At 40.6% G+C, this 27,051-nt stretch overlaps 1 protein-coding gene across 1 annotated transcript in view; it reads left to right on the top strand.

Annotated features, from left to right (window-relative positions):
• Positions 1-26,741, top strand: part of DISC1 (DISC1 scaffold protein) — a 381,004-nt gene extending 354,263 nt beyond the window's left edge. The window contains exons 13-14 of the mRNA XM_074990175.1: positions 7,123-7,241; positions 24,018-26,741. Of these exons, the coding sequence (XP_074846276.1) occupies positions 7,123-7,241; positions 24,018-24,162 (264 nt within the window). The 3' untranslated portion in view covers positions 24,163-26,741. The remainder of the gene's footprint in view (positions 1-7,122; positions 7,242-24,017) is intronic.
• The last annotated feature ends 310 nt before the right edge of the window (positions 26,742-27,051 follow it).

Below are 27,051 nucleotides of genomic sequence, written 5' to 3'. Positions count from 1 at the left end.
AGTTTGACATGTCGAAGTTGCCATGGGGGAAAATTTGCCGAATGAAGTGCTGCATATTCATCACAGCACTTCATTAGTAATCTTCCATCACCCTGATTACCATGCCCTCTTCAAAGAAGGGGGAAAGTGTAGACGTAGCCATAGTTTGACTTGCTCATTTGCATCAATGCTGAGAAACACAAACTGGATGGAATGAAAATATGCAGCAGTTTTTGTATTAGATCTGACTTTAATCTCACACTGTTAAGAGTAGATCTGTGGAACCCACTGAAGTTTACATAGGGGTTTACCTGCTATAAGTGATTAGACAATTAATCCCTCTACATATTTATGCAGTTGAAGTAATTCAATCCATTGATACCCATACAGTGGTCAGAATGAAGTGCTCTTGGTGGGGAGCTGTAGGGTTTGTGCATGGCTCTGATGGTTTTTGTAGTGTGACCCCATGCAAGCCATTTTAAACACTGTACCTTTGCTTTGCCGTTTGTAAACTGCAGATAATACTTTCTTACCATATTAGAAGATAATTGACGGTCTGCCTCTTAGAGCTGTGAAAACTCAGTTCATGTTGTTGATTTGGCAAACATTTATTCTGTTTTCCTTTTGGCATGAGACAAATTTATTTATGTTGCACCTAATCTGACTTCCCTCATCAATCCCAGAATGATTCAGTGAAGTGGGCTTAGTGGGTTTCTTGCTGTGATCTATGGGGCCAGAGCTGAGGAGACAGTATTCCTTACCCAAATGCTAGTGTGAGGAAGTGGGACTTTTTTCCCCCTTGCCATATTTCTTTTCTAGTTGACAATTTATGATGGTAAAATCAGAATCCTGCTTTCATGGATGCTGAGTGAACAAGATTCTGTATTTCAGAGATTTCAGAAAAACAAACCAGAATCCTAGAGTTGCAGGGGACAGTACTACTTTCCGTCGTAGAAGACATTAAGGGTATGTCCGTACTGCAAGTGAAGTTGTGACTTTAACATAGGGAATCATATCCACACTAGCTTTAATGTTGCTAGCACAGGTGACAATGTAGCAATGTAGAAGTGGTAGCATGAGCTTCTGTATGGACTAGCAACCAGAGTACAAGCTCTCCAAGCAGCCAGAGCATGTGCTTCAGTTACTAGCCCATGCCACCCTGTCTCTACTATTGTTACCTGTATTAACTAAATTAAGGGTACAGCTACAGTGTGCAGCACCAATGAATGGCTCTGGCAAGAATGAAGCCATCAGGAAAATCTGCAGCAGCTTCTTCTGTAGAGAAGGAATTCAACAAAGGAGCTGATGAGCCTGTGGCTGGTGCAGGAGTGCTCTCCATAGAGGGGAAAGACGACCTGCAGCTAGAATTGCAGTGCTAACAATACCAGTATCAATAGAGAGGCAGGCTATGTAGGGTATGTACTTGGGTGCATATCCATACTCTTCAGTATGTCTTTACTTGCCTAAGTCAGTCCTCCCTGGCTCCACTGCTATTATACCTTACTTGGGGGGGGGGAGGGGAAGGCTATGTCTGTACCAGGAGTCAGCAGCTCCTAGCACAGGTGCCAAGAGTGGCATGCAAGCTGACTTTCCTCGGCATGCAAAGTGGGAGTTCAGCGCCACCTCTCATCCCCTGTGCAGCTGGGAGCTTGCTCAAGGCCATCCTGCGTGTGGGTTAACAAAAGACCAGCTAAGGCTGCCAACCACCACCTAATGGTAAAGCTCTGCATCTTTATTTATTAATGAAGCTGTTGTAAGAAAGACTATTAGGCTGGGGGTACATTGTAGCCATTTCTCAAAATAACTTACACAATTTGTGTTGTCATCCAAAGTTCCCTGAAGTTCAAAATAAGGGCCTTTTGAATTTCCTGCTACTTCTCTCACTGTGAGGGTTAGCAGGAACAAGAAATCCTGCACTCAGAAAAGCCCTGCAGTGTTCAGCTGTGGAGTTTCTATTTTGGGACACAAATGACTTTAAAAAGCATCACCGTCACTTGGACTGTACATAGAGGTCAACAGGGCACAATGCCGAAAGAAGCAATATAGATGTACCCTAAAGCTTAGGTGCCTCTGCCTCCTAGCGCAATAATCACATCTTCACCTGCAGTGCAGATACATCTGCAGAGAAGTTTCCACTTCACCAGTAGCACTGCTGAATCACCACTCTGATGTTTGGTTACACTGTCTTATGGACTGCTGTCTCTCTGAAGGAAAAAGTGTTAAAAATTTGCCTTTTCTTTGCCTAGCATATCATCCTGTGACAGTTTTTGTACAGCTTCTCTGCAACAGCACATGGAAACATGATATTATGCCTCATTTATCTGGAAACCAACTGCCATCAAGTTCATTTTGGAGCTGGAAATCACAATAAAAGGGTGGTTGGAGCCCTGGCTTCTCAGCCAGTCATAAGTAAATAAAGAAAAGCTCTGACATCTGACTAGCCTGAGGGGTTGAAGTCTCAAGCTAAACTCCAGTTTAAATCGGAAACTCTCTGAAGATTTGCAACAGATTATCGAAGTCTATCGAGCAGTGTAAACTTGGGGCATGACAGTGACAAATCAAAAGAGAGAAAGAAAACTTACAGTCCATCTGGTGCAGATGAGAGAGGGGGTTTCTGCTGGCATGAGAAGATCAAATAAAATGGGGAAGATTCTATTTTTTAGTTACCTCAGTGTATTGGAGTAACTGTTGACTTTGACATTACATTAATGTCAAGACAGACACACAGACTCTGGAGTGACACAGGACATCTGAGTGGAAAAAGAGGAAATAAATGGGGATTTTCTATGGCAGCATTCCCCAAACTTTTCAAAAAATTGAAGGGGTCTTGCTTCAAAAACTGGAAAACTAACAACCATCTGTCAGATTTGGAAGGGGTATGATTAAAGTCCTACCTCAAGGATGCAGACGTACAAAGTAAATTTCCTTTGTGCTTTTCTGAGAAGTGGAATACAGTAGTCTCATGATTTGCCAACTTAATGTTTGTAAATTCAATTATTCACAAGCGCTGGCAGCCTCCGCTTCCTCCAGGGCCCCAGGCACCCCCAGTATTCACGAAAAATCAACATTCGCGAGGGTTCTAAACACAAAACCCTCACAAATGTTGAGACCCTGCTGTAGTTTAAAATATTGACATTTCAGATATGATCACTGGCATTCATTCATTCATTGAAATAAAATAGCACAATTCATACTTCTGTACTATTGTTTTAGGCAGACATTGCTACATAAGTACACTTGGGTCAAGTTATAAACAAAAATGTGGAAAAACAAAATAGCTAAAAAATTTAAAATTAAAAAATAAAAGCTGAGACCTTAGCAACCAGTTGGGACGTCAGTCCAAGCTCCCTTTTCCTTCAGGGGGCACACCCTTCTCCTGAGTAAAAACTACTATAAGAGGAGCTTGGAAGGCCCATAAAAGCTAAATGATAAATAGTAGCTATGCTAGATGAGACCTTTTCTCCTACAGCTATTGAATCAGAAGACAAAAGGACAAGCCATGTCCATTTAGTAGCCCACTTCAACTAATCCATAGACCATAGTTGTGAAGAGACAGATATGGTAGATCTCCTTTTGCATGAGATTTTCAGAGATGACCTTGCGGAGCCAAATGGGATTATTTATGGTGTCAACAGACTAAAACTTTTCTGAAGTAGACAAACACAGAATTATCTTCAGTGATTATTTCTTCACTACAGATTTAAACCAGGCTTTTACACGAGTGTGGCCTTCAACCTCTCTCCCATCCACACATACAACCATCTCCTCCGGGCTACCTGGACTGTCTGAGGATATAGCTTAAAATCACTTAGGTTGATAATCCACCTATTCTGCAGTATAGAAGCAGGCTAAACAACGAGTGTGCCAATACTCCTCTGGTGCTCTACCATAATACCCTTATGAGTCTAGGATGATAGACAAGTCTTCTCTCAATTAACTGGGAAAGAATCACAAAGCTCAGTTTACTGCAGTGCCCAGAACCATGACTCCAGCAGTCCCAGTTATACCTTGGGGTCAGTGCACATTACTGAGAACAAAATACTTCGGGTAAGTCTTTGTGGCATGGTTACTCACTGCAGAGCTAGACAAACCTAGCTTACTTACACTTAGGTGCCCATCACCTGAGTTAATGCTGCAGTGAAGATCTCTAAAGGCTCCTCACTATTTTATACATTGTAAAGCACGGATGACTGCAATGGACTCTGGAAAACTATCCTGACTCTCAGCAATTGTATTAAGTGTTTTCAAATCCTTGTTAAAAGCTTTCCTTGTGAAATCAAGTGCTCTTATTTTATAGTACAGTAAACCCTTTCATATCAGGCATTCTATCATCCAGAGCTTTCAAATAATTGGCATTTTAACCATAAGTATACTTTAGTTTGGTTTTTGGTGAAAGTAAATACAAATAAATACAGGAAATACAGTGTAAGTTTACAGTGTACAATACTACTGGTGTTGGTAACTAAAGTACCATGCATACTTTTTTGTTTCTTAATATCTAATCGTGTTTTTGTTAGTGTTATGCATTGCTAGGTTTACCTCTCTATTATCCAGAACATTTGAATAGCCAGCAACCACACATCCCTGGGGCTGCTGGATATGAAAGAGTTCACTGTATCAAGCAAACCATCACCTCAAGAGACCTTCCCCTTCTGCCTTCTGTCCCCCTCACACCCACCAACACATTTGAAATGATAGCTAGATGGAGATCAAATTTTCTTATGATTGGGAAACTTCTCTAGGAAAAAAATTTGGCATTCAAAGATGGAACATTCACTAGGTAATCATTTTGAGATACACTTTCAGAGCAGCAAGTATAAAAATTACTGTCTCTTCTAGCCTGAGAAATACTACAATTTTACTTAGAATACTGCAGCCTTTTCTTGTATGACTTTTACAAAGCTAATAGTCTTCCAGTTGCATAAATTGCTTAGGTTATCCCACTCCCTAAAAACATACAAGAGTTTGCTGGTGTACTGAACAGCAATTTACCAGCTCAATGGCTGACTCATTTTCTTTAACTAGTTTCTGAGACGAGACCATTTACAGTCAATACAGAGAGATAGCACTGTCTCCCCACCTACCTCAATTTAAAAACAATGGACCAAATTCATCACTGGTGTAAATCATTGTGTTATACCATGGATAACAATGCCAATACGCTAAAGATCCACAGAATTCATACAGCTGGGACTCAACGTATTTCACGTTGGACAGCCCACTCCAGCAAAGAACACCACACATGCTTCGTAAGAGAAGCCCTGTCAAACTTGTTGGCCCAGGCTGTGAAACTATATGGTAACCCCAACTTGTCCCAATCCATCCACCCACCCAGTTGTAGCTCTTCCTCAGAAAAGAAAGGCCTGGTTTTGCTTTTTATTCATGAATGATGGGGTTCCTGACCATGCCCTAGAACCCATTGCCATTATTTATACAATAATATAAAGGAGGCATCACAGCTGCTGGCATTGTCCATTCTGAGGTTCATAACAGCCAGGACAGTAACTACATGTGTAAAATTATCACCACCTGTTTGGATGAAGTTGTAGGGGATGCAGCAGAGAAGAGTAGTTCATGCTAACCCGCTAGTGAATGACTATAGTTGTCTCAATACCGTGGTCATGGAAATTCAGACATGGTATCACCCTCATCACCAATTTATATAAAAATTAGTTTTTTTATATAAGCTGGCTATATGAACTAGTGTAGATGCAGGTGCATATTAAAATACAAAAAATTGCTTTGTGTGGGCATCACTGTTCCAATTAATTGTAGAACTATTCCCCCCCCCCCATGGTTGTTTGCCTATTAAGGAATCACACTGCAAGGAACTGAAAATGTGTACAGTGAATATTTTAAACCTAGTTAATTGTGCAATTTGAGCCATCTTATAAGTAGACTGAGCACCACACATTTTTAAAGTGTGCTGTCATTGAAATAAAAAGTGTAGGAAACAGCTACTTTTATAATTTATATTTTCTTCCTTTCCTTTGCAATGCAATAGCAGAATACTTTTAGCCTAAACCAACAAAATTAATGTCTATGATCTTAGATTAACACATGTTCAGTGTTCTTAAAATGAAAAACAATAATGGAACATGTCAAGCCCTTCCAAAATTCTGAAGTAGTCCAAGTATCTCAAAACTTCAACCAGATGATTTCTTTTAAAAATGTATTTAGTAAATTTATTGCACAAGAGAGCACCATTTATAGCCGCCTCATAGAATTCTGAAAAATACCAGTGACTTATGAGCCCATGTCATGTTTTCAAAAACTTACGCATTTAGAAAGTCTTATTGAAAGTCTCTGGCCATAAATGTCTAAGTCATGTTTGAAAAATAGGCCTTTGGTTTCTAAAGTATTTTGGTGATTTTGAAATCTGTACCCCTAGAGACTAGCCTGTTTGCTTAACAATAAAACACGCACAGTGTCAAAGATTCCCCTTTACTGCAGGGTTGGGACCACATTGAGAGCAAAAGAGGGCAATTCACTCTGTGCCCTTTATTCCCTGCTGGGTATGACAATCATCAGAACATAGGTTTCTGCTTGGAGATGGCTTGAGACCACCACCTCACTTCATTTCACCCAAGTTGTCAAATCGTCAGACAAGAACAGCTTTTAGTCAGTACAAACCAAACCCTGATTTGCATGGTGACCTAGCAATGCAAGGCATTGTATCTGGTTACCAGTGCCCTCTGGCATCCAGTGTTAGGCTGTGTCTACACTACAGTGATCTTTCAAAAGATGAAGAGCTTCTTTTTAAAAGAGCATGTCCACACGCACAATAAAGTGTCCACACAGCCCCACTCTTTCAAAGCAGTTGTACAGGGATTGAAAAATCCAGCACCACGAGGACTGCTCTTTCTTTCAAACAAAGGGCCCCTAGAGTGTCTGCACATGCTTTTTTCTGAAAGACTTTCAGAAGAAGGTGTTCTTTTGAAAGGAATTCAAAAGAGAGCATTTTGTGTGTGGACACTCCACTTGTTCTTTCGGAAGAGGGCCTGATTTTCCAAAAGGACTTGCTAGTGTAAACATGGCCTTGGTTTTTAAAATATTTATTTTGTCCTTACTTTGCCATGAATTTGAACTGTACTAATGGAATAAAAAGCCATCATATGCTTTCTTTTCTTTTTCAACTCCTAGGACTTTCACTTATTTTCTGCAGAACTGGGAGAAAAATGTGAAGCAATAAGTGAGAAATTGGTGCAATTAGAAGATCAACTCCAAACAGCAGTCTGCAACTTGGATGAAAGTTTTGTTCATATCCTTTTACTGCGTAGTTTAACTACTTATCTCCCAGCCTCATGCAAGCATTGGTTACTCAGCATGCCCTGCATATGTTAAACAAGGTAGAAATCAGAAAATCTTGCTTATATGGACATTTTTGGCCTCGTAAAACATTCCCATCATGCTCATTGACTATAGGTCTGAACCATTTCTTGATGAAGTCAGTGACAAGGTTTCTGTTGACTTAAATAGGAGTGGGATAAGTTCTATAAATTTAATCTTAGACTAAACATTGAAGTAGTCACCTGCTTATCAATATAAATCTAAATGATGTGTTTTATAAGGTACTCATCACTCTAGGGCTGTAGTGCACTAAGTAATATGCAGGTAACAGCCATCGCATATCTGCACTTTCAAACATGATTTATTTAGTCAAATTAAATGTGAGCTCATGTGCAGTAAATATTGATGATAGCTCCCTAATCGGGATATTGTTCCTTTTGAAATATTACAGTCGTTGCCTCATGTGGCATCTACCATGAGATTTAAACTGCATACAGTGCTGTACAGTGTAAATAGCCATAAGAGAGTTAGATATTTGATTCTCTACCAACTGAATGCCCTTGGATAAAAGGCAAAGAACTAAAAGGCTGCTTACATTACCCAGCACAGGGGGTGAAGGTTGTTAACCTTTACAGAACCACCTGCCATACCTACAGATGTAGAAATTTTCCAATTGTAAAGTACAGCCTGTTTTTTCACCTGCGTTGTCTAATCCTCTTATTGTATTTGCAGAAATCAATGACATTCACAAAAGGTAGTGATTCTACTGAGAATGGAAATTAGCCTTCAGAAGGTGTAAAGTACAGAGCATAAGAACAGGTTGGCTGGATTGGGATCTTGGTATTTAGCTCACAATGGAAGTGATAGAAGCCAAAGACACGATGAGCCATGGAACACTAGCTCAAGTAAGAGAAAATGGGAGGCCGGTTTTGGGCAGAGAAGACAGCAAGCTCTCCTGGAACATGGAGCAGGAAAAGGGCTTGCTGGAGACAGAGGGTCTGAGATTGTTCTTGGCACAGGAGCAGTGCAAAAGCAAGAAGAGCAATGAGGGGAACAGCAAGGAGAGAGGTTCAGCAATACCATATGAAACGAGAGCTGATCCACCGGTGGGGCCAAGATTGTGTAAAACTTCGAAGATTAGGAAGTGAAACTTGAATTGAGATTGAATCCTTTTGTTGTGTCTCTCAGAGGACAGCAATTATATTGGAGTGACAGGAGAAAGGAAAGATTTTGGCAGCACTGGAGAAAAAAGATGGAAGAAGTGAAAAGTACCTGAGAATAAATTTAAAGAGAAGTTAATGGTGTGTGTTCAAGAACTGGACAAGGGTTTTCAGGGAATGGTGAGGAAAGAAGGTCTGGCTGTGTTGCAGGGGGAAAAAGGGACAGGCCTGAAGGGGAGAACTGTAAAGATGCCAGTAGGGTTGTAAATGTGGGAGAGAAAACATCACAGGTGCTGGGTGAACTGCACCTTGGACCTCTTTTAGTCCCTTTCAAGTGCAGCTTTTAGGAGACAGGGCTGGCATCACTCTGGGCAGAACCACACAGTCCAACCACTCGGCCTGGGTCCCTGGTTCGCCATCTCCCTTTTTCTGAGGCAGATTAATGACAGGCTGAACTGTGTTTGGCACCTTTAAGCTCTTACACGCTGGAGACCTCCAATCAGGGAGGTGATTAAAACAACTTTAAAAAGATACTTAAAAGCAAAGTATTATTCATTTCCACAGAGGTACAAACACACAGAGGCAAGGGTAAAAACTACAAAAATGCTGGATGCATTGCTCTGACCAACACCTTATTCATTTCTCACCAGCTTTTGTAGGTTCCTGTTAGCTTAGCTAATCTCCATCTCTGGCTAGGGAAGGCAGTCAGTCCTGCTGGCAGGCTGTCTTTGTGTCCCATAGCCTATGAGCTTTCATTGATTCTCCCTGGGCAGTGTCACCTAGCTTACCTATATCTAGGCCTATGCCAAGGAAAGAGGAAGATGAGATGCAATTTGAGATGCAACAAAGGTTTATAGAGCCAGAGAGCCATTGCCAAAGCTCAAATTATAGGATAAATATGATATTTTTAAAGTTGTGTAATATTTTTATTGTTTAAAATTCCTGAGAAATACAATGATGCAGCTAATGTAATGTAAATATATATATATATATAGAGAGAGAGAGAGAGAGAGATGCACATCTCATAGAGCTGTAACAGAGAGGAAGCCATGCTAGTCTATATACTATAAAAACAAAAAGCAGTCAAGTAACACTTTAAAGACTAGCAAAATAGTTTATTAAGTGAGCTTTCGTGGGACAGACCCACTTCTTCCAACCATAGCCAGACCAGAACAGACTCAGTATTTAAGGCACAGAGAATGAAAAACAGTAAGCAAGGAGGACAAATCAGAAAAAGATAATCAAGGTGAGCAAATCAGAGAGTGGAGGGGTAGGGGGGGAGGTCAAGAATTAGATTAAGCCAAGTATGCAGACGAGCCCCTATAGTGACTCAAAGTTCCCGTCCCGGTTTCAACCATGTCTTAATGTGCTGAATTTGAATATAAAAGCCAGCTTGGCTGCTTCCCTTTGAAGAACGAAGAACGGTGCGAAAGTTCTTTTTCAGTAACACACATACCTTTAGGTCATTAATAGAATGCCCCATTCCATTAAAATGTTGACTAACTGGTTTGTGGATCTGGAGTGTTTTGATGTCTGTTTTGTGATCATTAACCCTTTCTCATAGAGCTGCAAGGGACCTCAGGAGGTCATCAAGTCTAGTCCTCTGCCCTCTTGGCAGGACCAAGCACCATCCCTGACTTTTTTTTTTTTTTTTTTAAAACATTTCTTTGCCACAGAGCCAAGTGGCTCCCTCAAGAGCTGAACTCAGAACCCTGTGTTTAGCAGGCCTAGCGCTCAAGCCCCTGAGCTGTCCCTTCCTGCAATAATCTGTCATCACTTAGAATCCCCTCAGTGCTGTAAAGTCTTATTTTTGCAGCTTAATTAACTTGTGATTAGCACAGACTAATTTGTAATGTATCTAGAAGGCATTTGATTGATCAGTCATAATCCTGTGTGAGATCTCTTTGTAGTGCTATATACATATCTGCATTTAATTCCCCTGTAAGCAGTCGGTTGTTCCAATTTTACATCTTAAATACATTTTTAACTGAACCGCATATCTCACATAGATAGAAGAGCACTGGGAGACAGAAGTCTTCTGTTCCCAGCTATACCAAAGATTCACGGTATTCCTTTTGGAAGTGATGTTACATTTACCCAACTGTGAAATTATCCTAACAGCAGCAAGATTTGTTGTGAGGTTTCTGACCTTTGCATTTGGAAAGAATTTTTTTATTTTTTGAATGAAAAGACACTAGAGAAGCACTTATGATTTTCTAGAGATAATATATGCTTTAATTTAGTTTAAATTCTAAATGTGAAAGTTAGTTTGGATTTTGAACAGCTTTATGCATCAATCTAATTTGAACACTAAAGTTTTTTTCACCTAGTTTAGTTTTGAGTGCCCTACATTTCCTTCCTCACTCTACCCATTTTAACAGATATTTTCAACCTAATATGAAGCAATTTTTACTATTCCCAAGATTGATCTTATCATGCACTTTGCAGATAGTGTTAAGATTACTACCTATGGAACGTCTGTGAAATTCACAATAGTGAGAAAAAACAATTTAATGGTATTTGTTAAATGCACTACATTAGGTAAAAATAGGTTCTAAGTCCAGGTACTGAAGAGCACAACATAAAAATGGAATTTTTAAGTTACGAGTTGGAATTAAGACATTGGTGATTACATAAATGGACTTTACTCCTGTAATGATAAATTGGATAGCATGTACAATATGCACCCTTACGACTTGTAGGAAGTACATCAAGAACCAATTAAAGTTTAAAGCTTAATTTAAAGTTTGTTGAATATCTCAAGTGATTGCTAGTGGAATAGAGAGAGCCTTTACTTCTAGACTGAGTCAAATCTACTAATGGTCAACGTAACCCAGACTTATAAAGCTATCCATTATGATCACTCTGTTTTGTTTAACAGTGGTGAAAAAAATCAAATCATAAAACTATTATTTAAAATCCAGTCAGTTGGCTGTACAACAGCCTATGAAACAACTATGATCTAATGCCTGGTATTCCACTGTTACAGCAACTAGCACTACAATTGGCACTAGCTATTATTGTTAACAGGGAGGTTGAGGATTGATCTGAGAATTAATTGTATAATACTATCACAGCAGCTTATTTGACTTCAGTGAAACACTTCTGGCAAATGTTTGTGGTCTTTAGTAAAATACATTTCAAGATATAAAACTATGTAAGGTGTAAATGAAATTTGTTTTTAAAATGTGATCTAGAACTTAACAAGTCAAGTTTTTTTCCCTAGCAAAACTCTTGGGTTTTTTGTTAGATAAAAGGAAGGAAGCAGTGAATATACTGAGAAGGAAAAATAAGTACATATGACTAAAATTTGCTGAGAGTCTGTATGGACATAAATGAGGGCAGAACTGATCCCACTGCCTTTTTAATGAAAAGGGCTATAAACAACCCAGAGAGAACTAAATTCCTGCAGCTGTCAAGAAATTCTGCCAATATTTAGTATACAGCATGGCTTTGATTAATAATTAAATCTATATTAGAGGAAATAATTCCCAGGTGCTGTTATTTTTCATTATGCATTTAGATGGCACATAACACTCAAATCGTCCATGCTGTTACTAGTAATTGCCACTGTGACATGAACAAAGGAGAAGGCGATATATCATGGTGTTGAATATTTACACACAGCCTCCTGGGATTCTCATTTAATATTGCAGTTTCTCACTGCAAATATTAAACAGTACATTTGTCTAAAAAGCATCAAACAAAATAAAAATAACCCTCACCTGTAGCACTCTGAAATGTATGCTAAATTATATGTAGCATAACCAAATGTAACCACAAAATAGTCAACTAGTTAATCATAGGCAAGTGTATGAAAACAGTCTGCATCATTAATTGGAAAAACCAAAGAAGGAGAGGTGACTCATTCCTGGTGGCTGCAGGGTTGATGGGAGGTGTTATTTCACTGACAGTAAAGGCCTAGAATTTCCAGTAAAATTAAATGGCTCCTATATTGCAATTTCACAGTCATTTTTGTTCTTAATTAGCAGTTATGGTTTGATAGACAATTTGAGTGCATGTAATAGTTCCTCCTAGAAAAAAATGCTTTTGTTGAAAGAAAATAGGGTTAGGCTATTTTATGTTAAGTGCACAAAATCTCCTTTTCCTCCCTGCTAAAAACCCAAATATTACGTAATGATTCAGCAGTTTAAACAACATGTTTAAATTCTGATTAGAAACACTTACTCCACCAGAACAAAAAGCAGTCAAGTAGCACTTTAAAGATGAGCTAAATAATTTATTAGGTGAGCTTTCGTGGGACAGACTCACTTCTTCAGACCATAGCCATACCAGAACAGACCCAATATTTAAGGGTCTGTTCTGGTCTGGCTATGGTCTGAAGTAGTGGGGCTGTCCCACGAAAGCTCACCTAATACATTATTTTGCTCGTCTTTAAAGTGCTACTTGACTGCTTTTTTGTTTTGATAGTATATAGACAAGCACGGCTCCCTCTCTGTTGTTATTCCACCAGGTATTTGGTGCAGACATGGGGGCTTGATTCTGGTTTCCCAGACATCAATATAAAATTGGGTTAAGTCAACAGAGTTACACCAGTGTACAAATGATGTCAGAACAGAATCAAACCCCTTGTCTGCACCAAATATGTGCTGATGTAAGTATTTAGATCCTTAACTGTACCTTAGAGTCAGGAGTCACCTTCTGGATGAGCCTTTACAAAATTAACATTATGCATCACTGCAGGAACTCTCAAGGCACTTGTGTGGTGTTTGAGCCTCCTCACCTGCCCCCACATCCCTCATCTTCGTTTCGTTTTATAGAACTGCATGGTCCAGCAGGACATTCTTCATGCATATAAAATTGGGTTTTGCAGCATCTCTATTATGCCCTGTGGTTCCACCTCCTTATACTCCCATGGAACACTCTCTTCCACAATGTATGCTGGTAAATAAAGTAAAGAGATTCACAGATTGGAAGTCTAGTTTTCAGCTTGGGTCTGACACACTCAGGATGGCAGGGACAGCCTTCGTACCTTTTTTTGGGTGGGGTTGAGGAAGGAAGCACCACTCCTAATCTTCAGCAAATTCAAAATTTGGTTCTGACAGACATGAAAGGAAGCACTTGCAGTGCTCCTTGCATCACAGGACAGGTTGCTGCCTTCCTAACAAGGGACAGGGAAGACAAGGTGATATATAAGGGCTGGAGATGGTCTTGGAAAACTCCTTGCCTCACACAAGCCCCATGACAAGAGTGACAAACATCACAGTCAGGTAATTGAAAGCAAAGGCGTTTTTAACTCACTACCCCTTCAGCATGTAACTTGTATAATGCGGCAGGAATCACCATACATACTGTATCAGAGAGGCAGCCAAGTTAGTCTGTATCTTCAAAAACAAAAAGGTCCTGTGGCACCTTATAGACTGAATAGTAACAAAGAGGAAGCCGTGCTAGTCTATACACTATCAAAACAAAAAGCAGTCAAGTAGACTTTAAAGACTAGCAAAATGGTTTATTATGTGGGAAGTGGGTCTGTCCCACGAAAGCTCACCTAATAAACCATTTTGCTAGTCTTTACAGTGCTACTTGACTGCTTTTTGTTCTTATAGACTGAGATATTTTGGAGCATAAGCTTTTGTTTGATGAAACAGGTCTTGCCCACGAAAGCTTATGCTCCAAAATATGTTAGTCCATAAGGTGCCACAAGACTTCTGGTTGTTTTTCATATATACCGCATAAGACATAATATTCATTAATCTCAGATAACTACCGTATTGAGGGGCCACTGTACACATGCCAAAGCGGCTGCCAGGGTAGAATAGGAAGAAAACAAGACCAACAAACACGTTTCTAGCCAATTTTCATTATGTTCATTGTGTACATTTGCCCCCACCCCCATGTTCAGAATGCGCAGTTCACAGCAAGCAGAGAACATATTATTAGACGTCTAAACGAGAAAATCACAAACTAAACCATCACCTCAACCTGCAGCCCCAAAGCCTTCTCTCACCCAACAATCTGTTCTTAGAGCTTCCTCTTTTCCCTCTGGGGGGTCTCTGGCTTGTAGCAGTCGGGCTGCCTTCTGACCTCCAACAGGTTGTGCTGGGGAGGAAGAAGCTTAATTGGATTACTGCCCTGTTCTCCAGTAATAAAGTAGTATCCTGGACCTTGTGAGAGCCATGTAATGAGCTTGAAACTTAGGCGCAGCCCCATTTGTTACCAGCAAAGGTCTATACACTGGTTGAAAGCAATACATGTCCCTTTGCCACAATATCACAATTATTTATGTCCTTGGGTTTGTCATAGTGTGAATGTGGGGACATTGCTGGGACAACTAGAATTTATTTCAGCCATAAACCATTCAGTCATCTCTCTTGCTCCTCTCTGATACAGCTGCTTTTTTTTTAGCATTTTCTCTCTCTCTCTCTCTCTCTCTCTCCTTCCTGCCTCATAGTTATCATATTCAGTGGCAGTGAAGCATATAATTTTTGCTTCCTTTTTTCTAACTAAATACCTTTTGTAATTATTTAGCATATTACAAATAACAGCATGTAGTCCCAGACTGCATATCAAAGGTAATTAAATCTCAGGGGTTTTGTGGTGTTCATAAATGACATGAACAGTTGTGATTTCAGCATAACTTTATGATTAAATTAGTATTCAATCTGCAGGCCCAGCACTAAACTCTCTGAGGCAGAGGGCAGAAACTAAGGAGTGTGCTCCCACCCTGCTCACCTTACCTGCTCACATTTCTGCAGTGTTTCTGAATCTGAAGAACAAGCCCTGCCATGCAGGCCCCTAAAGGGTGCTGGGCAGTTGGCCTGCTTGCTCTGTCCCCTAAACTGGCCACAGCAGTCTGGGATCACTTGTCACCCAATATTTCCCAAAGATGGAGTGGGGCTTATTCCATTAGTGCTTAGAAAGGGCTCTGAGTTTGTTAAATGGGGAAAAGTACATACTATCGTTGTTTCTGTAAGTTATGAATTGACTAGATTAATAGAGCTGCCCAAAAATTAAGTCGAAACATACCCTCTACAAACAAGTAAATAAATAAATAAATAGAATCTCATAATAGTGAAACATAGTAAATGAATGTAAATTACATAAAAGATTAAATATGGAGAAAGCTGTAATAGAATCAGAAGCTGCCAAAAGGGTTTTCAAACTGTTCGTGCCTGCTGTAGGATCAATTTGCATAAATTTCCCATGATTCTTTATAGTCATTTTTCAAAAGAGAGAGCACTTGCTTTTTACAGTTGCATAACCTAAGGGTGTCTTTTCCTTTTGACATTGTGGTTGGGTAAAACAACATTTCTTAATGGATGAGCTCTAAGAAAAGCAAAGCAGTAGAGTATTTCCTTTCTGCTTATTAAGTTTTGAAAAAGTAAGGTTTTTGTTCTCATCTTTTTTTATTTATATTGAAGTAGAACTCAAGGTCTCATTAATACCCTGTAATGCTTTCCTGTTGTAAACTAAGATTTATTCATCTCTATTTTCAGCTGAATCTGAGTTACCTTTTGGGGCCCCACTATACAATCTGGCCTCTTCAAGAAGATCACCGAGTAAATTAAGGAGGAAAAGGGATCAAGAAGTTGTCCAAGAAAAGTAGGACCTGTTCTTCCTGTTCCTCTGACTCCTCATAGAAGGCTGTAGAACTAAAGGTTCTGGTTTCATGGTTTTGCGACATAAAAAGAATGGGCATAATGTTAGACTCCAATATATTCCAGTGTGGGCAGGCCTCTGTGGCTGAACACATCATATGCAATCAGAAGAACAGAGATGTTGGCAGAAAAGGGTGCCAAAATTTCCCTGAACTAATGAGGCACTATTTAGGCTGTGGTCAACCATGCCACAACTTCCAAACTAAACCAAAACCTGTTCATAGGGCAGGTCAGACATGTCACATCTGCTAAGCATAATACAACCCTGATCACTATGGGTTGACCATGCCCTGTACAGCTGGCTGCAGAAAACAGGGAGAGCAGTTCAGACACAAAGGAAAAAGCTAGTAGCAAGGGACCTCTGGGCTCACCTTTTGTTTGACTAACTCTGTCTGCTTTAACAAGGCGTGGTAGCTCTTATGGAAAACTGCCTTGCGCACCCTAGGATTCAGGGAATGCAGCTGTGCTATTCATCTCTTCTGCAGTACTGTTTGGCTCATTAAGAAATGCAGTCAGACAAAGACCCACACAATGCTGCTGTTAGGGAGCTCTGTCTGGCTCACTAAGGTTCTGTATAGACTGGAAGGCAAAACAAAAACACCCAATGGCAGTTACTTTTAGAACCAGAGTCAACTAACTCAGGCCTACACTAAAGGGCTAAAAATAGTGGTGTAGACATTCCCATCTGGCCTAAAACCCAGACTCAGACATGGAGAGGGGGTGTGGGGCAGGACAGGTCATAAAGCCCAGATGTCAGTCCAGGTGGGAACATTTACGCTGCTATTCGCAGCTCTGGAGCATGAGCCCCACAAACCTGATCAGCCCATGCTCTAAAACCCTCCACCATGCTCAAAATCCTCAAAACAAGCAGAATATGCTAACGGCCATAGCCCATCTTTTGTAAATGAGTGAGAGAGAGCCACTGAGACAGAGATGTTCTCCCGCCATTATTAAATCTTATTTCTGGTATGCAGAAATCCAGGGTGGACAGAGATGTGGATGACAAAGCTTCTACATAAGTACCTAAGGTGGAGCAGATTCAAGATGGACACTCTGAAGTTAGTAGTGGGAGTGATCTGCCGAGAGGATTCCCTTCCATCAGTTGACTTCAGGAAGGCCTACCTTCACATGCTAGGTCATCAGACATGTGCTTTGCAATTTGTTCATATGATCGATCATTTTCTATACAAAGGGCTGCTTTTCACACGGTCATCTGTGCCTCAGGCGTTTCCAGTGTTCCTCATTTTGGTAGCTGTTCACAGACAGTGGGAGGTACAGATGTACTCTTTCCTGGGATACATTTAAGTAAGAGCTACATTCAAGGAGTCCCCCCTTGAGTATCCTAGACCACAATTCATATATTGCATCATCATGGTTTTATAGTACATTTTGAAATGGGTCATCTTCAGCCATCTCATTGCCTAGTTCATCTAGATGCAGAGTCAGCAGAATGACAGGACAAGATTAGATCAGCCATTACCCTGCTGAGGAGGTTTCCAGGGACATCAGTCAGCACTCAAGTCAGTATACTAGGAATGACCATGTCTTGCATAGGATAGTTCCCTGGGCAAGTAGGCATATGAATGCTCTTCAGGGTTTCTGGAGTTGATTCTGTGTCCTCTGATTTTTCAGTCTCAGAAAGTGACCATTTTGTCACTTGTTCTTAATTCCCTGAATTGGTGGATGAGGTTGGAGAGGTTCCACTGAGAGAGGGACATGGCAGAACCAGTCAGGTTTGTCATAACAGATGAGAGTCTATTTGGAAAAGGACCATGTTCCTTAAGTCACACACTTCTAAGAGAACATTCCCTTAATCCTTCCAAAGAAAAAAGCACAAATTAGCACCAAAGGCAATGAAGTATGCTCTTCAGACAACTGGCTTCATTATTGCTGAACAGTCTTATCCTCCCAGAAGAGGGAAGGGATTTTGCCTGTACCAAGTGCAAGCTGGTTGCCATGTTGGAAGAAAAGATTAGAGGATGTGAGGCCCAAATATCAGCCCTCTGGTCCATCAGAGAAGGTGACGACTTCCTCAACAGAAGGCAGCATTTAGTCCTGCAGGCAGAGCAGGCTGAGCAACCAGTCAGGGCAGTACAAACCAAGGAAGAAAGCTGGAAGCATGCAACCTCCAGGAGAAGAAAGCCAATTCGGGTATCTCCAATTCCAGTGGAGGTAAGCAACCGCTTTCAGGCTCTCTGCACGAGTGGTACGGTGGAGAATGCTGTGGCAGAGACCTGTCAGGGAAGGAGTCAGAAGAAGACCCCACTGAATGGAAGGCCTGGGATGTGTAGTCCTAGGGATGGGGGTTCTACCACCACCACCCCTAAGAGAAGATGGGTGGTGGCTGGGGACTCCCTTCTAAGAGGGGCAGAGTCATCCATCTGCCATCCAGACCTGGAATCTTGGGAAGTTTGCTGCTTACCAGGAGCTGGCATCCAGGAGGTGACAGCGAGACTTCCAAAAAGCATCAAGCCTGTAGATTACCCCTTCCTACTTCCCCACGTAGGAACCAACGACTCAGCAAAGAATGACCTTGAGTAGATCACCACAGATTACGTAACTCTGGAAAGAAAGATCAAGGAATATGGAGCACAAGTGGTGTTCTCATCCATCCTCCCTGTTGAAGGAAGGGGTCCAGGTAGACATAGTCGAACCATGGAAGTGTATAGACTAGCATGGCTTCCTCTCTGTTACTATTCAACATGGAAGTAAATGCTTGCACAGGTGGTGTCAGAGAAAGGGATCTGGTTTCTTCAACCATGGGATTCTGTTTCAGGAACAAGGATTGCTAGGAAGAGATGGAATCCACCTAACAAAGAGGCAGGCTTTGCAGGCAGGCTTGCAAACCTAGCGAGGAGGGCTTTAAACTAGGTTCGTTGGGGGATGGTGACACAAACCCTGAGGCAGGTAGGGAAGAAGGAGAGTACAACAGAGGAGCCCTGATTAAAAAAGAGAAAGTAGGCCAGACAGCTAACTATCTAAGGTGTTTGTACACAAATGCAAGAAGCCTGGGAAACAAACAGGACAAATTAGTGGCCTTGGCACAATAAGAACATAAGAATGGCCATACTGGGTCAGACCAAAGGTCCATCCAGCCCAGCATCCCATCTGCCGACGGTGGCCAATGCCAGGTGCCCCAGAGAAGGAGAACAGAAGACAATGATCAAGTGATTTATCTCCTGCCCTTGTTCTGAAGGCTAGGGCACCATACTTTATCCCTGGCTAATAGCCATTTATGGACCTAACCTGCAAAAATTTATCAAGCTCTTTTTTAAACCCTAATAGAGTCCTGGCCTTCACAGCCTCCTCGGGCAAGGAGTTACACAGGTTGACTGTGCGCTGTGTGAAGAAAAATTTCCTTTTATTAGTTTTGAACCTACTACCCATCAATTTCATTTGGTGTCCCCTAGTTCTTGTATTATGGGAAAAGGTAAATAATTTTTCTATATTCACTTTCTCCACACCATTCATGATTTTATATACCTCTATCATATCGCCCCTCAATCGCCTCTTTTCCAAACTGAAAAGTCCCAGTCGCTCTAGCCTCTCCCCATATGGGACCCGTTCCAAACCCCTAATCATCTTAGTCGCCCTTTTCTGAACCTTTTCTAATGCCAATATATCTTTTTTGAGGTGAGGAGACCACATCTGCACGCAGTACTCAAGATGTGGGCGTACCATAGTTTTATATAGGGGAAGTATGATATCTTTTGTCTTATTATCGATCCCTTTTTTAATAATTCCTAACATCCTATTTGCCTTACTAACTGCCACTGCACACTGCGTGGATGTCTTCAGAGAACTATCCACTATAACTCCAAGATCCCTTTCCTGATCTGTCGTAGCTAAATTTGACCCCATCATGTAGTACGTGTAATTTGGGTTATTTTTTCCAACATGCATTACCTGACACTTACCCACATTACATTTCATTTGCCATTTTGCTGCCCAATCACTCAGTTTGCTGAGATCTTTTTGTAGTTCTTCACAATCTGTTTTGGTTTTGACTGTCCTGAACAACTTGGTGTCATCTGCAAACTTTGCCACCTCACTGCGTACCTCATTTTCTAGATCATTGATGAACAAGTTGAACAGGATCGGTCCCAAGACTGACCCCTGGGGAACACCACTAGTTACCCTCCTCCATTGTGAAAATTTACCATTTATTCCCACCCTTTGTTTTCTGTCTTTTAACCAATTCCTGATCCATGAAAGGATCTTTCCTCCTATCCCATGACAACCTAATTTACATAAAAGCCTTTGGTGTGGGACCGTGTCAAAGGCTTTCTGGAAATCTAGGTATATTATGTCCACTGGGTGCCCCTTGTCCGCATGTTTATTAACCCCTTCAAAGAATTCTAATAGATTAGTTAGACACGACTTCAAAGGAGTATGAGGTGATTGGAATAACAGAGACTTGGTGGGATGACTCACATAACTGGAGCACTATCATGGAAGCGTATAAACTGTTCAGGAACGACAGGCAGGGGAAACGAGGGGGAGTGGCACTTTATGTAATACAGCAGTATGATTGCTCAGAGATCCAGTATACGAAGGGAAGTTAAGAGTCTTTTGGTTAAGCTGGTGGAAGCAACAGAGTTGATAATGTGGCTGGTGTCTGCTATAGACCACCAGATCAGCCTAAAAGGACCTTGGAATTACTGTGGGTGAGAGGCTGGATATGAGTCAACAGTGTGCCCTTGTATCCAAGAAGGCTAACAGCATATTGGGCTACATTAGGAGGAGCATTTGTAGTAGATGTAGAGAAGTTATTCCGCTCTATTCAGCAATGGTGAGACCTCATCTGGATTACTGCATCCAGTTTTGGGTCCCCTGGTATGGAAAGGATGTGGATGCATTGGAGCAGTCCAGCAGAGGCCAACAAAAATGATTGGGGTCTGGAGCACATGACTTGTAAGGAGAGGCTGAGGGATCTGGGCTTATTTAGTTTGCAGAAGAGAAGTGTGAGGGGGGATTTGATAGCAGCCTTCAGCTTCCTGAAAGGGGGCTGTAAAGAGGATGAAGAGAGGCTGTTCTCATTAGTGACTAATGGCAGAACAAGGAGCAATGATCTAAAATTACAGAGGGGAGGTGTAGGCTGGATGTTAGGAAAAATTGTTTCACCAGGAGAGTGGTGAAGCACTGGAATGTGTTACCAAGAGAAGTGGTGGAATCTCCATCCCTAGAGGTTTTAAAGTTCCAGCTTGACAAAGTCCTGGGTGGGATGATTTAGTTGGGATTGATCCTGATTTGGGCAAGGGGCTGGACTCAATGACCTCCTGAGGTCCCTTCCAGCCCTAGAATTCTGTGAGTCTATGATTATAATAATGGATTGTATCAGTAATGAAATACATAAACCTTCAGGCAGTATGAGGTTAAAGGAGCTACTGAAGGTGAAGACCGATCTGCTGGGCACTAGCAACAAAAATGTTGTTTGAGCAGAAGGAAAATCAGGTAGACCAAATGGAGTCCTTGGAGCAAATCCTTCTTACTGAACACCAAAAGTTTCAAAGTGCCAGTTCTGGAAGGTTTGCCAGTCCTTTGTCAGGAGGAGGGAGCCAGAAGCCTTGAAAATATGTGCCTCTCACTCTAGTGGCCAAAGGGGTTATTACCTTTTGCCTTTCCTTTAGTGACCATCACCGCTAGAGTATACAAAAGGTTGGAAAGGAGGACATGGAAATTATCTTAGTGGCTTCCCATTGGCACAAAAGTTTTTGGTTTCCTGACCTGGTGGCTGCTTCAGTAGCATCACCAGTTTCCCACATCTGAAGCCAAATTTGTTATCCCTGAAACCAGGGCTTACCAGAATCCAAGCAAGTTAAATCTAGCAGCTTGGCATTTGAAAGGAAGTTTCTAAACTGAAAGGTTCTTCTTGTTTTGTCAAGACTGTTGGCATTTAGGTGTGTGTGTCAAAAAAAACAAACAAACAAACAAAAAACAACAGGTATTATTCAAGGATATGGTCAAATAATTCACACAGGAGGAGACATTCAGCATTATTTAAGCAAAGTGTCTTATGTTTCAGAATTTTTACAGGGTAGTTTTTGTAAGACTGTAGCCTTAAAAGTGAGTATTTAAAACTATCATTGATTTTGATTGTATCCAGAAATTCTTCTGTTTCACACCATAAGAACATGTGTTGCTTCATTAGAGCAGTTCAGCTGTTGGACTCTGCTGAGGTATAGAGAACACTACCTTTGGATCTGAACATTGTGCTTACTGTCTTCATGCAGGTGCACTTAGAACTTATTAAATCAGTTTCTTTGTACTACCCACCATCAAAAATGTTTTTCATCCTTATCACCTTACTGACAAGGATAGCTAAGTTGGCAGCTCTATGTATCCTGCTGTGTCTTCCACAAAGAGAAGGTAGCTTTGTGAACAGATGCCACCTTCAGTCCAAAAATGTATTTTCTTCTTCATTGAGCACAATTAAGTATTTTTCATTGATTTCCCTTTGTTCAAATGCTTCTCACCCAAAGGAGAAACTGGCATTTGTTGGATGTAAACAAGTCTTAAAGGCTTATCTGAAAAGAATTGAGCACATAAGAAGAACAGTCTTCCTGGTCTTATTTCATCCAAGGAAAAGAGATACTAAGGCATGTAGATTGCCTTACAAGGGGCCTTTACTTTCTCCACCCATGATGCCACTTCTGCTTGTAATGAGTGAGCTCTTGTTTCCACTGGAGGCTTGAGATCTTTTGCTCTATACACGATGGTGTATATAATGTGAGATTTGGCAATCTGTAAAACTATGGCTTGGTCATTCCTGCATACATTTACCAAGTTTTATAACACAGATATCCAGCCTTCAGCTGATGCAACCTTAGGCAGGTCGATCCTGCATAGTGTGGCCCTTCCTTAGGGTAAGAAAATCCTTTCCCTAAGAGAGACTTTGTTCCGTCCCTGCAAATTTTGTCACTGCTCACAAAACCCTGCATTGAGGAGCTGTGGACCTTGCCTGGAGAAAGGATGGAAGAATTTCTGGTCGCTTACCTGAAAATTTTCCCTTCTTAAAAGGGAAATGTCCGTAGAGCCACCCTTCCCAGTAAATCCATAAAGGAAATCTGCCACCCTTACGGTTGAAATTCTCTGCAGAAGTTACAATCTATCTTGTTGTTCATAATATTTCTTGTCAAGTATTTTTGCAAGGTGCTGATTCAAGAAGAGCAATTCCTTTTTTGTTTTCCAATCCAGAGGGGTTATCTTTGGGAACATCTTGAAACTGAGTCTTCAGCAGGTAGAGCTATTTCTGCCCCTACAACTACAAACTAGGAATGATCCATAGTGAAGTCTGTAGGGACATACTCCTTAAAAGAAGGGATGGTTTTCAGGTAAACAACCACAGCTCCTCCCATTTCTTAGGTATAAAGTGCTGGGGAGGGCATGGTGAAAGTTGGTTACTGGTCCAAAGTCTATCCTCATGTGCATGTGTGTGGCTTCCATTGAGTTCAGGTAGCACAGTGCATGCAAGTCCAAAGATAGAACTTGGGCTTATATGAGTGAGAATTATTGTTCAGGAGTAGAGGGGTTGCCAAATTAATAGCAGGAGCTATTTTGATATCCATTAATAGGTTATTCCAGTGGGAGACAGCACCTAGTGTCTTTGGCTATTGGCATAGACAACCTACATTTTGACTTGCACCATATAAAACTGCCTGTCTTCCTTCTACCCACGCCCCTTCAAAAAAAAAAAAAACAAAAACAACCCTCCTCCAACTGAGTTATTTTCTATCCCATATAAGATAGGTGCTAAGTAATGCTTCTTGAGGACTCCAAAGTTACTGGAAATCCCAAATAAAATAAAAAGGCAAGTGTGAAACATGTATGAATATTTAATCAAAACACTTGAAGCTGCAATTAGATAGCAATGCCCATCTGCTTTCAACAGCAGAATGACTATTTTTTCATAACTTGGAGAGAGAAAAGGGTCTGCCAGTCACCTTTATTCCTTAATAAAGCATGTACAGTCTCTACAGAGGGAGATCCAGATGGTGAAGGAAACTCTGCAGGCTATGTTGATGCAGCTTCAGCTGGATAAGGAGGCAGAAGGTGAGACTGGAGACTTCCTCCACGACAGCTGGTGCCCAAGAAGACAAGACTTAAAGGAATGAATGCGGGGAGGGGGAGTGTCTGGTGTTTTAATTATCATTTGCAAAGGGTTGCTTTTAGTAATTTAATACTGTTTCAACCAAGCCTTGAGGATCTCTTTCCCTGCATAACTAACAACTAAATCAATTATAGAACCTGGAGGTGTATCAACAGAAGCGTTCCACAGAAATTCACATATTCTGACTGGAAAACCTCTTTTAGAGCTGAGGATCTCCTGTAAATTTGTAGATTGCAAATCGCTACATTGCAAGTGATTCAGCAGACTCTCCTTTTATGTCAGAGTTAAATTTTTCTAACATCATCCTAAACAACTGCCTTACTTCTGTTTTCTTCAAGTCTTTTTCTGTTTCAAAATGTAATGTAAAAGGCAGTAATTTTCAGAGATGCCGAGAGACAGCTAAGGATGGTTTCTTTTTTGACTTTGTAACATCTTTCTTAAACCCAAATTATTTTCAGGTCCCTACAAAGATTGAAACCACTAGGATGGAATTCAAAATGACTGAATTCTTCTAACAAATTTGGACTTCATTTACCCAGCGGCATTCAACATAGCAGGGATAATTAACAGCAGACTAGAGAATAATAGCTTTTCAACCATTTTCATTTGATAGCAAGTGCATATTAATATCAAATGCTCAGACTATTTAAAGTGATAACCTGCTGATATGTGATCTATATTTGAATACTACATGAACAAAAGTAATATTTTTAAATAAAGTTTCTTAATATTAAACTTACTCCTTTGATCAGCCCAGTGTTGTCATAAGAGGATAGATTTTTGGATGTGTATGTACACACGTTTATTAAAAGTTCAGTGATCTATTTAATGGCTATCGGAGAAAATAAAAGGAGCAGAATGAAAGCCAACTAAACATTGGTGATTTACAATGGTTAGCAAATTATGTATTCCCAAATCAAACCATTCTTATGTGGATGCTAAAATAAACCAGAGTGATCACATTTTGATGCTAGTTGCTGCAGAGACCAGGAGAGAATTTTAAAAAAATGAACAAAACAACTCCTTAAAAACTGGTTAATCCAATCTTTAAATCACTAGCCCAAGCAAATTATTTACAACAGTATAACATATCCCATTTTTAAAAACTACCTTTTTCATTTGAAAAAACTACTTTAAAAATAATTTACAGTTCTCAGACTTCCTGTATTTACTAATAAAACATGATGGTTTCTCAGACTTTAATCCCTGGACTACTAACCAGGTAAACCTACATAACTATACATTGTCCTTTGTGTACTTAAATACGGGAGCTGAAATTTCTACCTCAAAACGGTAAAAGATATTTTTTTTTTTACAGAGAATTATGTGCTAGTCAGCTGTGATTTACAGCAAGGCTATAATTTCATCCAGGGAGACAGGACCCTAAGAGTGAAGCTCCAGTAGTTTGGGTAGTCAGGATGGATTACAGCCCTGTAATTCAAAATGTGGTTGGCTTTTATCTCTTTACAATATACATCAGAATCCATCTCGGGGCTGGGTCAGGGCTTTGCATGGGCTTCAGATCTCCTCTCCCCCATTGTGGCCCTTTCCTCATTCATCCACCACCTCCAATGGAGAGCTTTCTGTTTTTCTTCCTTCCTCAGCCTCTCCAAGCTCTACCTGGAGAGTTCTCACAAGTTGCCTCTCAGCTGTTGCCTTGCACTTTCTGCAAAGACCCGTACAAGTAGATGAACAAAGCATTGGTAACTAGCCCTCACAAACCAGGTACAGACAGTATGCTACTATTGTTCTGCTTGCAGGATGAAATTCATCTACCAGCCCAAGGCCTATGCTCACAAAAATCCCACATAATCTGAGATAGGCTGGGGGGAACCACATTCTGCACAGCAATGAAATTCAGCCTACCCTCCTTAAAATGAGTGACACCTGTGGCTAAAAACTGATGGTAGAAAATGGCCATAAAACTGGTATCACTATTGTGTTTGAATCCAGTGCTCATGATACAAATAATGCTGTTGGGCCAAAACATGGCCTAACATCCAATGACAGACCTGACAGTTTACTCTGTTACTAACCCAAGACAAGCTCACCCTGCATATATATAGCAATGCACACAGGATCAGAGTGTGAACATCTCACTCACTTAGGTAAGCAGTTACTCCAGTGACTAGTTCCATTGGGAGCATGCTGGGCTTTGTTGTTGTTGACTGTGCAGCACACGCAATCTAAACATGACCCACGTTGAGTATAAATCACAAAGCCCAGAAAAAAATAAAGGGCACTGCTTTGCAGTAATTAAAGACACAACACTTTTCTCACAATGACTGTCAGCTTTTGAGTGAGGACAGTTAATCCTCAGATTTTAGGGTTTTTTTCTCTAGCAGTATGAGTTTTTGAAGACATTTCATTTTGATTTAAAACAGTGCTTAATGTTTCATGGCTTCAAAGCATTGTTAGTTTTTAATTAAAAATATACAACCACTGTAATAAAAACACTGAACTCAAACTGTCAATCTTTACTTGATTTGTATGTAATTTTATATTTTCATGTCTCTGTGGCCTGTTTTTCTAATTTATCATTCCATTATCTTTACTATTTGTGACAAGATAAAAGTGAACCTAGTAATTGTTCTAAGTCATCCTGAATTTAAAAATGTAATAAAAAGTAAATCATTTACTGTACCTCACTCCCTTTTGTGTAACTACGGATAGAAAATACATACTTTTGTATTGTTTGTTCAGTTTACAAATACTTTTAGTGGGAAAAAATTCAGTGTCTGGCACCTTGCAGAGAAGAACAGACGCATCCAGTAGGAAACGTTTCTGAAAATCCCTTCCACTGGGTGCAACTTCGTGCAAGCAGAAGTCTTCTGTGAATGGAACAGGAAGGATAGCCTGATGCCCAGGGTGCTACACCTGGGCTTGAAGTCTG

Source organism: Carettochelys insculpta, chromosome 3 (assembly GCF_033958435.1).
Source record: "Carettochelys insculpta isolate YL-2023 chromosome 3, ASM3395843v1, whole genome shotgun sequence".
Lineage (NCBI taxonomy): Eukaryota > Metazoa > Chordata > Testudines > Carettochelyidae > Carettochelys > Carettochelys insculpta.
This window is presented reverse-complemented; position numbering and strand designations above follow the sequence as displayed.